Source organism: Tupaia chinensis, unplaced genomic scaffold, assembly GCF_000334495.1.
Source record: "Tupaia chinensis unplaced genomic scaffold, TupChi_1.0 Scaffold150006_1, whole genome shotgun sequence".
NCBI classification, from domain to species: domain Eukaryota; kingdom Metazoa; phylum Chordata; class Mammalia; order Scandentia; family Tupaiidae; genus Tupaia; species Tupaia belangeri.
The window spans coordinates 4,435,002-4,449,557 of record NW_006209847.1 but is presented as its reverse complement, the minus strand read 5'-3'; the positions used below and the strand labels follow the sequence as shown (position 1 = coordinate 4,449,557).

General features: G+C 54.3%; 1 protein-coding gene across 1 annotated transcript in view; it reads left to right on the top strand.

Moving 5' to 3' along the window:
* Positions 1–14,556, top strand: part of LRP1 (LDL receptor related protein 1) — a 94,583-nt gene that overhangs the window by 197 nt on the left and 79,830 nt on the right. The window contains 3 exon segments of the mRNA XM_027769638.1: positions 3–315; positions 8,769–8,891; positions 12,876–13,013. Coding sequence (XP_027625439.1) covers positions 3–315; positions 8,769–8,891; positions 12,876–13,013 — 574 coding nt within the window.

Below are 14,556 nucleotides of genomic sequence, written 5' to 3'. Positions count from 1 at the left end.
AGGAGGAGCGAGGAGTAAAGCTGGGGGTGAAGGGTTTGGATTGGGGGACAGGGGGTGCACCCCCATCAGCAGGCCCTCCCCGAGGGGCTCAGAACTCTACCTCTTCACCCACGCCCCTGGTGCGCTCTGCCGAAGGAAAGAATAAGAATAGAAGAGGGGGGGAAGGAGGAAAAGGGGGACCCCCCAGCTGGGGGGCGAAGGTGAGAAGTAGCAGGACCAGCGGGGATGCAAGCAGCAGCCCACACCATGCTCCCCCCCCCCCGCCGCTGCTGCTGCTGCCCCTGCTCTCAGCTCTGGTCGTGGCCGCTGTCGATGGTGAGTGAGATTCCTCGGCCCCCTTGGACCCCTGGGGATACCCCCTCCCCAACCCCCACTCCTGCGTATGGATGGGGAAGGGAGCTGCGGGAGGGGGTGTCTTTTGTTATCCCAGTCCAGCTTGGGCAACTGCTGCTTCTGGGACCCCCCAGCCCAGACAAAGACCAGGGGCCTGGGTACGGAAAAAAGGGTTCCCCCTTTTTCAGATCTTGGGATTGAGAGGCCTTCTCTTCCTATCTTCTCGGGGAGGGCCTTTGCCTCCCCTACATCCTCCACCCCCCCACCTCCATCTGAATTGTGAAGGAATCTGGATTTGCAATGTACGGAGGCAAAGGGGGGGCTTTTTGCGGTGGCCTCTGAAGCTCTAAGGGGAGCCAGGCCAGGAGTGCCCCACTGGGCAGAGGGCAGGCAAGCCTGGGAAGGCTGTGGGTGGGGAGAAGGAGGGCCGCCTGCTTGGCTTGGGTGTGGAATCTGGGCCCCAGAGCCCAGGCAGGGGAAGCCTGGGTCCGGGGTCCTGCGCAGGAGCCTGGGTTCTGAAGCGGCCACTTCCCCCTCGCAGGGCCTCTGTCAGTAGCCTGGGTAGGGCTGTGTTGGCGGTGGATAGGAGGGCCAGCGATGCTATGTGACTTTGAATTTTCCTTCTTAATTCCTGGGAGCTTTGAGATGAAAAAACGTCAGATGTCATCATTGGGGAAGGGGACTGGAGAACAGGCCCGGAATGCTGGGGTAGGAGGGTGAGGGGAAGCTGGTTCCTCCCTGGCTCTTAGCTTGATCTCAGTTTGAATTGGAAGGAGAGTTAGAGGTTGGACGGGGGTTAGGGCTATGCCCCCGTACCCCAGTTTTCTGCCCCTTTAGTAAGCGTGAGAGCTCCCGCCTCTCCCCTATTCTATCCTATGTACGCACACTTTGCTCATGTAGCATTGGGTTTGGGCTAGAACTATGTCCTTTGATAGAAATGGGGTGCCCTCTCTCCCCTTTTTCTGTCAGCTGTTTTTTGTTCTTTTTTTTTTTTTCTCTTACTGTGAGTCACTGGTTCAAATATTGCCCAAGCTTGAAGCTAGGGTCATGGGGTTGGGCTGGGCCAGGTCCCTGCTTTGAGAGGGGTGACATCTCACCCCTTCCCGTCATCTTATAGAAGCCTTCTCACAGGGACAAACTGGGCCCCATAACATCCTACACCCCCTCATCTGGCTTCTAAATCTTGCCAGACTGGGATTGGGAAAGTTTTTCTCTGAAACCAGATTATCTCCCCCTCCACCCTCTCCCTAACTTGCTTCGGTTGGGGGAGGAGAGTTAGAGGCTCTGAAGCAGCAGTGCCAGAAAACCAGTGGCCGTTGGTCATGCCATCTTGGGGACATCATGCTGTCTTGGGGACGTCTGCCTGCACTCCCCTAGAGATGCCCAAGAGGAGGGGAGACACATGCCCCAAATAGTCTCCAGATCAGCCCCCACAGCCAGCCCCTGCCATGCCTCTCTCCACTCTCATGCCCTTTGATCCAGCCTTGGGAGGTGAGAGGGAAACGGAGACAGAGAGTGTTGGGTGTAGTTGCTTCTGGGAGCGCTAGCACAACATTTTTAAGGGATGCACTCTCAGGAGCCCCAAGGCGAGGGTAGATGGAGGTAAGCTGTCTCTGGAAAGCAGGGAAGGCCAGGCCAGTTTGGAATGGGAATGGGTCCTAGCAAACTTCACCCCCAGGATCCTGAAGAGGTCCTGTTTGCCACACCAAGTTCATTGGTGGCGATTGGAAGATGGATGCTGGACATGTTCTACTTAAGTGCCTCCTACCCTTTCTTTAAATCTCTGTCCAAGCCAGTACAGTACAATATCCTCTGCTGAGACAGAACTCTAGCCCAAGTCCTGGCCAGGCAGCAGTGAGAGGACCCTTCCCCAAACACACCAGTATTCCTGCCTTGGGAACTGGACCGCAAGCTCAGCTCCACCCACCCTGGGGTTTGGGGAAGCGGAATTGCATAGAGATGCAGGTCCTGTTCCATCCAAGGCAGCCTAGGGTATGCCCTCATCCCTACCCCTGGTCTGGAGTCCTGCAGACACATGTCTTCTCTGCTCCTGGGCAGCTTCTGTCCACCCTCCCTTCCTCCCTCTGCTCCTCCTCCCAGAGCCTTCCCCTGCCTTCTCTCCTTTTCCTGAAAGTGCCCCTGGAGTCCCCTTCTCTTTGGAGTGCAATGTCACTCCCCGCAAATGACCACATTGAGCCCACTTGCTCCTGGGGAGGATGGAGAAACAGATGGGTGGGGAATGGGAAAGGATGATCCGGGGCCCTGCTGAGATGAGGGAACATGTTGTGGTGAGGAGGGCAGCCCAGGCAGTTGGGTTCGGAGACGGCTGACTGCCTGCCTTCTTCCCTCACCCCTCCACACACCTCCTCCAGCCGTGTATTTGCTGTCAGTTACTAGGAAAGTAAACAGTTGAGGTGAGGTATGAAGCTGGGGGTTAGCCTTCTGGGTGCCCGATCGAAGGTTCCAAACTCCTTTCTCCCTTGTCCATCTCAGATAATTCAGCGTCTCCCCTTTTTCAAAGTGAGGATGTATAGGAAAGTCATCTTGGGATTGGAGGGACATTGTGATGTTTGGGGCTGCCTTACAAGACTTCCTTTTCTTCCTATCACATTCTCCCTCCCTCTCCCTCCATTTTCTCCATATTTTTTTGCCCTCTGCCACTCCCCCATTACTGGCCTCCAAAGGATGTCAAATCCTGTCCAAACGCCCCCACTCTTCAAACTCTTCCTTACCTTAGGGAAGACGTTCCTTCCTTGAGCCTCACCTCTTTCCTCCTGTGCAGTGTCAGCCCTCACACACAGAACCCCCAAGTCCAGGGGTGGTTTCCCCTGACCCCTGCCTTGTACTCTCTTCTCAGGGCCCTCCCCACCTCTTGGACTGTCCACCCTTCTGATCCTCCAGCTTTGGATGGGGGACTACTATCCCTGGGAAATCTGGATGCACCTTGGTGGAACTGTGCCAGGGCCCCCAACTTGGCGGTGCCGGCGTGAGCATTCAGGGAACCTGTGTGTTCTGTCCCAGATTTCAGCCTGGTTAGCAGGATCCTGCATTGTTTGGAGAAGGAAGCAGTTGGCTCTGAAGTGTTTCCGGTGCCGTGGCCTCAGGCACCCACGTAAAACCTCCCTAGGAAAGAGGTGAGGAGTGTGGGAGAAGAGACATGTGTCCCTCTGGCTCCCCCAAGGGAGACAAGAGTTTCTCCCCAGCCTTGGCTACTTTGGCTGAAGAGCTGTAGCCTTTCTACCGGCCCTGGCTCCACAGGCGGCCTTGGCTCCTGTTCTGGGTCTCTTGTGGTCAGGCACTGCTAGGGCTGAGACTTTGTCTCCCGAGGAGGGTATATGCTGCTCTTCACCCCACTCCGAGTCTCAGGGGGGTTGTCATTCTCTGAGTTCATCCCAGGACAACTGTGTCATCCTCTTGGCAAGCTCTGTACTGAGCCTCCTTCCTGTCTGTCTGTCTGTCATCAGCGTGTGCCTTCTCCATCTTCCCAAACCTCTCTGTCTGTCATCCTCTTGGGTCATTTCTCTTATTCCCCATTTCTTGTCACCTTCTCTGCTCTGACTCTTTTAAACTCTGTCGCTTGCCTTAGTTTTCTCCATCTGGCTCCATTCACCTTTGTGCAGGGTGTCCCCGGAGTTACCTGGGTGCAGGAGGCTCCCCTGGGTATTCCTACTTGCCCCTAGCCCTTACCTTGCCTTTTGGAGTTATTTTTCCTCTCCCAGCCAGACCTAGAATGCCCAGTTCGATTGTGAGCGCTCCCCCTTCACTTTCCTACACATTCCTATCTCTTCCCCCTCCTCCAATTTTGGGAACGAGTTTTGGAGAGAATGTGTCTGGAAGAAAAGAACTTGATACACGTCGTGGGCTGAATCGGGGGTATTTCAGAAGGAAGGAGAGAGGCTAGATTTCTAGCAGAACTTCCTTTCGATCAGCAGCCTAAGCACTGGAGAAAGATGGGGAATGGGTCAGGGTCTCAGTGCATTTCTTTTTGGTGTGCATGGGCCATGTGGGGGGAGGTGGGGGCTGGAGGGTAGGTGGAGAGGGCTTATGAAGGTCTGGTAAGAGATACGGTGACCTCTGAAGGCATTTGAGGGGTCTGGATTTTATCTGTGGGGAAAGGAAAAGATGGTGGGGAGGTCACGGGTCAGGCTAATGTCTTGCTGAGTCAATATTGACTCAGGATGGAAGGGGGAGACCCTGCCCCTCCCCTGCCAGTCCAAGCCACCCATCCGTCCATCTGTCCAGGCCGCAAAGCAGAGTCCCAGACTCAGGAATGACAAAAATGTGTCTGAGCCTCACTGAGCTGCGGGAAGGAGCCACCGGGTAACACCCAAAATACATAAAATTCAGTGAAAAGCTCTTGGTTTGGGTCTGGGAGGCCCTTGCTGCCCCACCCCCACGTGTTTGAAAGTTTAGATTCCTGTAGTCTCTGCCTCTCAGCCCCTGGGCACCCCGGGCTCCTCTGTGCCCTTAGATCATGTGGCTCCCCTAGAAAACAAGCCCCCACCAATCTCAGAGGGAGAGCCTGTTTCTCCCACTGCCCTGTCTGCTCTCGAAATGAGCCCCAAGGATGTCTCTCATGATCCCCACGTATTTCAGGGAGTACGGCTGAGGTCTCACCTTTCTCCCCTGCCCCTTCTCCCAAGGAGTTATGAGGGTATGTCTCCCTCCTATGGCGAGAACTCCTTCAGGGCCTGGACTTCCCTGTCACCCTTTCTTCTCTGGCCAGGCATTCTTTCCCCCATTCTCAGGCCCACCCCCCAAAGTCCTAGAATGGGACAGAGGATACCAGCCAAGGCTCGAGCAGGGCAGTGGGTTCCGTGTTGTGTCTGGACGCACACCCAACCCCACACCTCCTGCCCTGGCTTCAGCTTGGTGGCCCGGGGGGCCATGGCTGGGCTGGGCGCCTGGGTTTTGGGGGGGCAGGGTGTTGGCCAAGTTAGCATGGCGGTCACATTCATCCCCAGTCAAAGCTGAGAACAGACGGCCCCTGTGTCCTGGTGTTCTTCCTGCACCCTCGCTCGCTCTCCCTCTCCAGTGCTCTCCTCTTCTCCCCCGTCTAGCTTCTGTCCCGTTCTAGTTACTCTCTCCTCCTTCCCTCCCCTCCTCTCTGCAGAGCCCTGAAGGCCACCCTTCAGGTGGTCCTGGTCCTTCTCCCCACTCCCAGTGCTGGAGAACCAGAGTCCTCTCTGCCATTTCCCTTTTGAATCCAGCTCCATCCTCATGACGCACGCGGGAACCACCCACTCCACTGCTAACCACTCCGTGCCTCAGTTTCCTCTCCGTCCCCTGGGTACTGCAGCCCTTCACAGGCTGTGGGGCTCTTCATGAGTTAATACTTAGAGTGTTTCCAGTGACCATGTTCAAAGCGTTAGCTTGTGTCATTAAGAAGCCCCAGTTCTCATGAGGGGTGGCAAGTGGGGGACCATTAGTTGTCCCCAAATCTAGGGCAGTTATTCCCTCCTCTACACTGCAGGCCACAGGTGGGTTGTCTGGGTGCTGGATTCTGATGCAGAAGCTCAGCTGAGGGGAGTGGAGGTGGCCTCACCTCTAAGCAGATTATGTGTTTCCTACCCACCCCCACAGCTCCCTCCCTGCTCAGTGAGGCTTCCCTGGCTGTGTAGACTGCCCCAAAGTAGGTTATTTGTTTCTTTCCTCCCCTCTCCCCCTGAAGGAAATCAAAGACAGACCTCAGCCTTCTCACTGGAGATTCCTGGGGCTCTCTCCACCATCGCTGACACGAAGGAAGTTCTTTCACGTATCTCTCCTAGATCTTCGCTGCCCTGGCCCCCCAGCCCCGTCTCTGTCCCTGGCCTGAGGAGGTGCTGTGCACAGGCCCTGAGCCCTCTCCTCCCCCTCTCCCCATCCCCCACACCAGCCCTCCTAGAACACATCTGGTTTGTGAATCTCTCTCATTCCAGCTTTTGGAGTTTGCCAGCTGCTGTTTCCTCTGTCGAGTTCAGGCCAAAAATGGGGGTGGGGGACAGCAGGGGGACTGAGTAGGGGCCAAAGGAGGGGGGACCATGGCTGGGATGTGGGATGGAGGGGAGGTTAGAGTGACCAACCCGTGACCTCAGGCCCTGGCTGTGAATCCTGCCCTGGGGAGGAGTGGGGGCATGGACTAAAGCCCAGGTGAGGGAGCGAGGAAGGGCTGTGGGGCCTGTGGTGGCATGGGGTCCAATTCTGGGCTCCAAACATCCCATCTGCCTGAGTCCCATTCCAGCCCCCCCTCTGCCCCCTCCGCCGCCTCGGCTGGCCAGGGGAAGCAGTCGGTTCTCCGGCATGCTAACTAGGCTGGCGGGCTGTGTTTCCCGGGAAGACCTCACAGCTGGCCCAGTGGGGCAATGAACTCAGCATTATCCACCTCCTCAAGGGGCCTTTATTCCCAGCTCAGGGTGGGGGGTAGGGGAGGGGATGGGGGGCTGGCCAGGCCATCCTTGATGTGTTTCCTGAACCCGGCTCTCCTGGCCAGGGGCCTGAGTGCAGTCTCCTCTGCCAGAGCTGGGCATTAGGGAGGGGGCACCTCGGTGTGGCCCCCATGGGACTCCCTTTTCCAGAGCCCTTATACTCTGCCTCTGCCCTGCGACTGAGTGAGTTGTGCACAGCTGTCTTCCCAAAGGACTGTGGCCCCCTCCCCACGGGTGGGGGGCCTCTCACCCTTCCTAGGCACCCCAATGCCTAGTACAGTGCCTGGCACAGAGCTGGCCTTCAGTGTGTGCCAACCAAAAAGAAGTGGAATTGACATGGGCCAAGGCCTCGACCTTGAGCCCGTGCCCAGGTGGGGGCAGAGGCGGGTGGGCGTCTTCTCTCCCATGGAGGGTGTGGGGACAGACGGGGAGGAGCCACTCCTGGGTGTCCCTCCGTATGAACAGGGAGGCCTGCGTGGATAGCTCTAGTTAAGAGTTTTGAGTTAGCTGAGTGGTTTGAGTCCTGGTTTTGTCAGTTTGCCAGCGACGTGACCCTGGGCAGGCCTCAATGCCTCATCTGTGAAATGGTGGTGTTAGTTATCCCTGCTTTGTCATACTGCTGGGAAGATTAAATAAGATACACGGACAGAACTAACTCACCACAGCCCCAGCAGTGAGTTCACTGTCTCCATTCTTTTTCCTTTTTAATTTAATTTTATTATTATCATCATCATCATTATTATTTTACTTTGCTATTGGACACGTGCGCTCACCAAAAAGAGAGGCACAGTAAGAAAGCAAGGTGCCAGGTCTAGGACTCAAATGGTGGTGGGCCAGCCCAGCACCTCAGCTGCCTTGCCACCTGCTTCCCCCTCCCCCCATCACCGCTCTTAATTCCTCCTTGGGTAGGGAGGAAAAACAATGGGGTAGGAGTGGGGGGGAAGGCAGGCAAAGAGGTCCTGGAGACAGTAACTTCGTAGGATGACTGAGCCGAAGCCAGCTCCCAGAGGTCCTCCTAGCACCCCTGTCTCCACTCTCCAGATCTATTGTCCTGAACAATCTAGACATACCTGATCTCTAAAGGCATCTACTGGAAGTCCCCCCTGAGGTCTAACCAGCAAGGGCAGCTGTGTCCTTAGAGAATTGAAGCCAAGTCAGTGGTCTCCACCCTGGCCCACTCTAGCCCGCCTCGCCTTGCCGTCTGTACTCTGCCGGAACCGTCTCGGAGCTGCCATTGTGTTCGCCAAGGGCATTCCCCACACACAGTTCCCATCTGGAGCATGTTGGCCAGGGATTGGGGATGGGTAGAGTCATGGATCAGGGACCAGGAGTGTCCCAGGGACAGAGAAGTGGAGAGATTAGGAGAGATAGCTTCTAGGGGGAGCTAGAAGAGGAGAAACAGAAAATGTGTCAACGGCCTACATGCTGCGCCTCCACTACTACTATACGTCAGTAAAGCAGGGGGTGCTAGGGTCTATAACCAAGAAGAGCAGGGCTGTTACCCTGAAGAGGAAAGGGCACACTGGATGGGCAGCCTTGGCTGGTGGGCAGTGCTGTGTCCTTGGATCCCCTCTCCCATGGCAGGTGCACTGGTTAGAAGTGGCCGGTAAGGACCAGCAGATAGTGTAGTGACTGGGTGTCGCTGGACTCCCACGTAGTCGATTGCGGTTCGAGTCTTGGACCCCGTGGCTTAAACTCACTCCAAGCGCGTGTGCGTGTGTGCCCAGGATCCCGAGAGGAGAATGGAGAAGGGATTGTGGCATGGCCATTCCCCCTGGAAGATGATTTCTCCCTTTCTGTCTCTCTGTCTGTCTGTCTGTCTCTGTCTTTCTGGCAAATGCACACACCTTACAGCAAAAAACCTCTGCAAAAAAAAAAAAAAAAAAAAAAAAATGTGGCCTGCAGCCCCTCCCCTCCCCCAGGCACATATACTGGCTTGGGAAGGATGTTGGGGAAAGAGGAGTCTCAGGGACCTTTAGGGCCACAGAGTTGACCTCCAGCCTTCATTTATGCCCCTCTTCTCGTCTCCAGTACCTAAGACTTGCAGCCCCAAGCAGTTCGCCTGCAGAGACCAAATCACCTGTATCTCAAAGGGCTGGAGGTGCGACGGTGAGAGGGACTGCCCGGATGGATCTGATGAGGCCCCCGAGATCTGTAAGTACCTTTTCTGGATCCCTCTCCCTAAACCTGCGTCTAACTCCTGTTCCTTTGGCAGATGTCTGGGACAAGAACAGGCCATCTGCACCCTAGCGCGGACCTTGCTCTGACTGTGTTTGCCCATGACACAGCTAAAACTGTCTTCACTTTGCTCTTTGGAGTGCCCCACATGGTGCCTGGCGTGCTTAGAAATGGCCCCTTGGGGGACCAGCAGATGGCGTAATGGTTATGTTGCTGGACTCTCACGTAGTCGATCACAGATAGAGCCTGGACCTGGCGGCTTAAAACACACCGGGTGCATATGCGTGCATGTCCAAGATACAGAGAGAATGGGGGAGCAGGCATTGTGGTGTGGCCATCCCTCCCGGGGGGTGATTTCTTGCTTTCTGTCTCTCTGTCTCAACGGCAAGCTCACACTCCCTATGACAAAAATCTCTCTCTAAAAATAATAATAATAATAACAACAACAACAACAACAAAGAAAGAAGGAAGAAAGGAAGGAAAGAAAGAAAGAGCCCCCAGATCGCCCCTCCCTCAGCCCCTCCGCAAGCCTGTCAGGCAGTGCTCTTTGGGAGATGCTGCTAGGACATGGCCCACCCGGCTTCCCTTCCTTTCCTGCTCCTCCCCCTCCGTCCTACCTCTGAGCCTCCCTGGACCTTGGTGAGTCGCCCCCAGGTCTTGCCTGATCCCCTCTGTCCTTAGGTTCCCAGGCCAAAGGCCACCAGCTCTTGCTCAGTCTGTGCACTAGAAGCCCCACCCCATGAGTTTCCCGCTACTCACCCCCCCTTCCCCTGCCCCCAATAAGTGGTGTAATCGGAGGCAGCTGTTTAAACTGGAAGAAAGGTCCCCGCCCAGCCTTTACGGTGCCAATGGGGGTGGAGGACTTGCTGGCCAGACTCCAGAGTCCTGGGCAGCTGGCAAAGTCCTGGGGTCTCCACCTTCAGCCTCTCCCATGCCTGGCTAATCTGGGCCAGGATCTAGGCGACCCTGTGCTCCTAGATCTGTCTCTGTTCTTTCTCCTGGCTTTATCCTGCTCCAGTCCCATCCCAGGTCCTCTTCTCATGCCCCTACCCATAATTACCGAGGATAATTTAGGCCTGAGAGGGAGCCATCAGTTCTCTCTACCTCACCTCCACACCCTGCCCTGAACGGGTGGGGCAGGGCAGGGTGGTGTTGGGCCAGTGGACCTATGATGGGGTGGTTCAACCTGGACTGTCTTCTTATCTGATTCACCTTTTCCCCCACATTTCTTTTAGTTTTAATTTTATTCATTGTCATTATTTTTTATTTTATTGAAGTTTATCAGAGAGAGAGAAGGAAAGTGAGAAAGCAAGCTGCGAGGTCTGGGACTCAAACCATGGTCAGCCATGTGGGAGTTCAGCTGCCTTAACCATGACACCATCTGCCAGCCCTTCCCCCACATATTTTTTAAAGAGGTTTTTGCTATAGAGTGCTCGCCGGAGAGGTGGAGAGAAGCAGAGACAGGAAGCGAGAAATCACCCTGTAGAGGGGATGGCCACACTGCATCCCTTCTCCTCTGTTCTTCTCTTGGGATTTTGGACATGCACGTACACGCACCCAGTGTGAGTTTTTAAGCCACCGGATCCAGGACTCAAACCATGGTCAACTACGTGGCAGTCCAGCGAAGTAACCATTACACCATCTGCTGATCCCTCCCCCCACATTTCTGACCCTGATGTTTGGGTGAGCAGAGGCCAGATCTGGCCCTTTCCTTGTCCATTCTTTAGTTTGATGCAAACCCCCGTGTTACACATCTGACGCTGTTCTCTCTTATATTTACTTCTAGACCCATAACGGTCACATGCAGACTCACCTGGGCCCTAGCGTGTCTACCTTCACACAGACAAAGGCACAGACATGTTCTCGTGGCATGCCAAGGCGACATTCAGACACGGATGCAGAAACACAACCTGTACCCAGGCAGATGCCTCCAGGAACACACACACCCCCAGACTCGCTCACAGAGGACATGAGAACTCGCCTACTGAGTCCAAAAGCACCGGTTCACACAGAGATACCCGGATACGTCCTCGCTACACACTACACACCCCCTCACCTGTGCGTGTGGGCTCCTACCCAGGCACACGTGGCTGATGCACTAACACAGACACTCACTCGCACACCCTGTCCAGGCTTGGGGGCCAATGGTCAGTGGTCTATTTATCTTGTTTATCCTCTTGGACAATGAAAGAAGTGCCAGAGATATCAACGATCGGCCACAATTTCTCACCCTTTCCAGATCCTTCCATCAGGCTGTTCCTTCAGGGTTGGAAATATGTAACAGCGCTATCCAATAGATTACAAATCACATACTTAATTTCACCATTTTCTAGTAGCTACATTTTAAAAAGGCAATGGCCCTGTCTCCTAGTGGTTAATTGCAGTTACCATGTGGGAGCTGTATCCCACATGACTGACCACAGTTTGAATCTTGGTCCTGGAGGCTTGAAAAACACTCCTGGCGTGTGTGCCCTGAAACCCTTCGGGATGGAGAAATGGAGGAGGGAGGATGGAATGACCACAGCCCATTGCGAGTGCTTTTCTTTTTCTCTGACAAGGTCATGCACCCTCTGGCAATTTAAAAAATAAATAAAAAGAAAAAAGGTAAAAAGAAACAGGTAAAATTAACGTGAATAATTTATTCTTTCTGGGATCAGCAGTTAGCATAATGGTTATGTCGCTGGACTCCCATGTAGTCGACCGCAGTTCGCATCCCGGACCTGGTGGCTTAAAACTCACACCTGGTGCGTGTGCATGCGTGCCCAAGATCCCGAGAGGAGAATGGTGGAGAAGGGATTGCGGTGTGGCCATCCCCCCTGGCGGGTGATTTCCGGCTTTCTGTCTCTCTGTCTCTCTCTGTCTGTCTGGCGAGCGCACATGCCCTATGGCAAAAACCTCTCCAAAAAAAAAAAAATTATTCTCTCTAATATATCCAAAATACTATCATTTCAGTATATTATCCATATAAAATTATAAGAGATCTTTTTGTCTTTTGGGAAGAGGGGTATTGTCTTAAAAATCCAGGGGGTTTTGGGTTTGTTTTCTTTAGTTTTGTTGCTATGGGGTGCATGCGCTCATCAGAGAGAGAGAGCATAAGTGAGAAATTATCCCCCTGGGGGATGGGCACACTGCAGTCCCTCCTACTCCACTCTCTTCTTGTGATTTTGGGCACACATGCACATGCACCTGATGTTTTCCAAGCCACCAGGTCTGGGACTCAAACCATGTAGTTGGCCATGTAGGACTCAGCCACCTTAACTTTCACACCATCTGCAGGCCTCAAAATCTAGTGTGTTTTTATACTTCCCTTTAAATAAGCCATATTTATTTATTTTTTTAAATAATAATTTGTTTAATTTATTATTCATTTATTTATTTATTTTAATTTGTAGAGGGCACATGCGCTCACCGGAGAGAGAGAGAGAGGAGAGAGAAAGCAAGCCACCAGGTCTGGGACTCAAACTGTGATTGGCTATGTGGGAGTCTAGCGCCCTAACCACCACACTACTTGCTGGCCTGAACTAGCCACATTCAGGTGCTCAGTAGCCATGTATATCTGGTGCTATGTGTTAGACAGTGCGGTTCTGGAAGATCTGGCACTGCTCTGCCTGAAGCTGTTACCTGGGCTGCTAAGGGAAGGAGATGGTCTGTATCACACGAGCTCCTCTACCATGGGGTCGGCTTCCCTCTGACCCCAGCCTGTCTCCTGAGCATAGGAGACTGAGGCATTGGGATCCATAGGCATAGGGCGTTTGAGAAGTGGGTTCTTTGCTGAAGGCCTAGTTTGCCCTTCTACCTGGTAGGGAATGGTGGAGGAGAGCTCTAGGTGAAAGAGTCTAAAAACTCAGGCATCTGGAACCCTAGTCTCAGTTCACCCGCCTCTGCACTCCCACCAGTGAACAGCTGGCCAGACAGCCATCTTAGCCAGCTCGGTCATGCCAGCCCTTCCATGTGCCCCAGGTCCACAGAGTAAGGCCCAGCGATGCCAGCCGAATGAGCACAACTGCCTGGGCACCGAACTGTGTATTCCCATGTCTCGTCTCTGCAACGGGGTCCACGACTGCATGGATGGCTCAGATGAGGGGGCCCACTGCCTAGGTAAGAACCCATCCACGCTTTCCTGTCTCAGGGACTACAGGGAATTCTCAGCTCTCAGAGTTATACCTAGTGGGATCAGAGGGCCAAGGTCTGTCCTTGCACCTGTTCTGTGGATGGGGCCTTGCCTGGCTCTCCTGCTCGGATCCCGGCAGACAGCAGGTGAAACTGGCAGGCCCTTTGGGCTCAGAGTGTGGTCAGAACGCCCTGTGACCCTCAGGCGTTTTCCTTTGGCCACGGGTGTCTGTGCCAGTCACTGCCTCTCTCCAGGGCCTATTTTCTCATCCTTACAGTGAGAGATGGGTGTTTTCATACACTTCTTTTTAAATAATGGAGCCCTTTCTTTAGAGGGTTTCCTACATGACATCTGCGTGTGAGCACAGAGGAGCAGAGATGCCATGACCGAGCTGGGTTTTCAGACCCAGAGTTGTGGTCACCTGCCATCCCTACCAGTGCCCCAGGGGCTGCAGGTCTTTGAAGGGCCCTAAACCTGTTTAGGTTTCTCCTTCTCTGGCAATCTGTCCTTCCCAAGGTGATTGGTGGGAACGCCATCAGGCTGAGGAGGCTGTATTAGGATAAATCAGACTTCTTCCTGCCTGGGGCTCAGGTCATTAGCTCTGCTGCCTTTGCCCCAGAGGTCCCTGTGGATCTGTGTGAGCAACTGGGCAGGGGTCCCTGAAACAGGGGAAGACAGCCTAAGGCCTGCAGAAAATACTGACTCCCCTTCTGCTGTCCTGGGGAGGTCTCCTGTCCTCTGGAGCAAGAGGCTGCTTTTGCAAGGACTTGAGCAAGGCCATGGGGGAGGGAAGTCGTGTGTGTGTGTGTGTGTGTGTGTAAGTGTCCTGTGCCATATGCACACTGGAAAACATCTGCCTGCAAGAGTAGTCACATCTGGTTCCCGTTCACTCGTGGCAGGCAGTGTGGAGCCAGGGAGTTTATGGAAGATTTTTCTCCTTTGGTTGGTTCTGCACGTGTTCTCTAAGCTCCTGGGGTGGGGTGCAGAACGCCGGCCTGGGACCGACTGTGATTACCACTCACACCCCTTTTCCCAGATAGTGCATGTCCAAGTTTGCTAATGTTTAAATACTTTTTCAGTTTCAAAAACAGCAAAGAACCTCAAAAACCTAGGACTTGAACTTCCTTCTCGGCTATTATAGAAGCTGGACCTCCTCATTTCCCCACCTCCAGAAGAGAAACCTCTTTTCTAGGTTTTTCCAGAACAAATGCTATTTCCTCCTTTGTGGGGGAAGCTGGATAGACAGCACATTCGTGTTCTCGGTGGAAATAGGGAGGAGAAAGAATAACTGGGGCCTGCCCCCCAGCCCAACGCTTCCTGGCAGCTTAGTGCCTCTAAACGTCTTAGCATCTCGGCAATTCTCTCTCCTGGGGGGGAGGGAGCGGGGGTGTGAGGCAGCTGGACAAAGGGGTCTTTGTGACCAGGCCGCCTGGCCCCACGCAAAGCCATTAATTGGGTCGCTGGCCTGGGGGGGGCAACTGCTCTCCCACCTCTCTCCCCCCCCCCCGCCCCTTCCCGTTGGTCTCCCCC